The sequence below is a fragment of the Mastomys coucha genome, unplaced genomic scaffold, assembly GCF_008632895.1.
Source record: "Mastomys coucha isolate ucsf_1 unplaced genomic scaffold, UCSF_Mcou_1 pScaffold5, whole genome shotgun sequence".
Lineage (NCBI taxonomy): Eukaryota > Metazoa > Chordata > Mammalia > Rodentia > Muridae > Mastomys > Mastomys coucha.
The window spans coordinates 11,061,959-11,062,828 of record NW_022196911.1 but is presented as its reverse complement, the minus strand read 5'-3'; the positions used below and the strand labels follow the sequence as shown (position 1 = coordinate 11,062,828).

The 870-nt window shown below is 34.0% G+C and overlaps 1 protein-coding gene across 1 annotated transcript in view; it reads right to left on the bottom strand.

Annotated features, from left to right (window-relative positions):
• Qki (QKI, KH domain containing RNA binding) overlaps positions 1 to 870 on the bottom strand; it is a 111,220-nt gene continuing 110,350 nt past the window's right edge. The window contains exon 9 of the mRNA XM_031351688.1: positions 1 to 66. Within this exon, the coding sequence (XP_031207548.1) occupies positions 50 to 66 (17 nt within the window). The 3' untranslated portion in view covers positions 1 to 49. The remainder of the gene's footprint in view (positions 67 to 870) is intronic.

Here is an 870-nt window from a genome sequence, read left to right as displayed (position 1 = left end):
TGGTCAGGTCATCATTGGGTGAAGAGTTCAGAGGTCAGAAGGTCATAGGTTAGTTGCCGGTGGCGGCTGGGTGGTTAGAAACAAAAAAACAAAACAAAAAAAGAAAAGAAAAGATAGAGAAGAGATTAGTTTCAGCTAGTGACGGCTTAATGACAACATGAAAACTAATCACAACTAATAAAAAAAAGGCATGTTGAATTCTGACAAACTGATTGACACCATCTACAGAATACAATAAAAAATCATGACAATTTCATATCATGATTTAAACAAATGAAGAAGAGCCCACTCCCACAAAAAATAATTTGAAAAACCCAACTTGTTAACAGAAAAAAATAGAAATAAAATACAGCTAACAACTAATAGTTAGTAGCAGTCACTGAAGGAATTGGAAACAATGGTGAACAGGTTTGGTGTGAAGAACTGAGCAGTCAGTGCAGCTATAAGTGTCTGACTGCTATTAAGCATTAGTATTCTCTCAGATGCAAGCAATAAAGCAACTATTAATGATGGATGTGATTATTAATAACTGATGATTAACAGAAATGAATCTAATGGAAATTTAAATTACTATGAACAATTTGGTTCAACATAAACTCTGGGCCAAACAAAGTTTCTTTTGTTCAATAAATGTTTATTGCTTTTTCAATTATTCTATTTACAAACAACATGGAATTTCTTGGCCTCATGATACAAAGCAATACTGTAGTCTAGCAGTGTAGGCAACATCATGGGAACCAGAAAAGGCCGGGCCTTTTGCACCAGCCAACATTTTCCGGTTGAAAATACTAATTTACACATATAGAACACTTATAAAATGCACTTGCATGTAAACACTGTAAAATCCTGCCATTTAAAACTCTATACCTC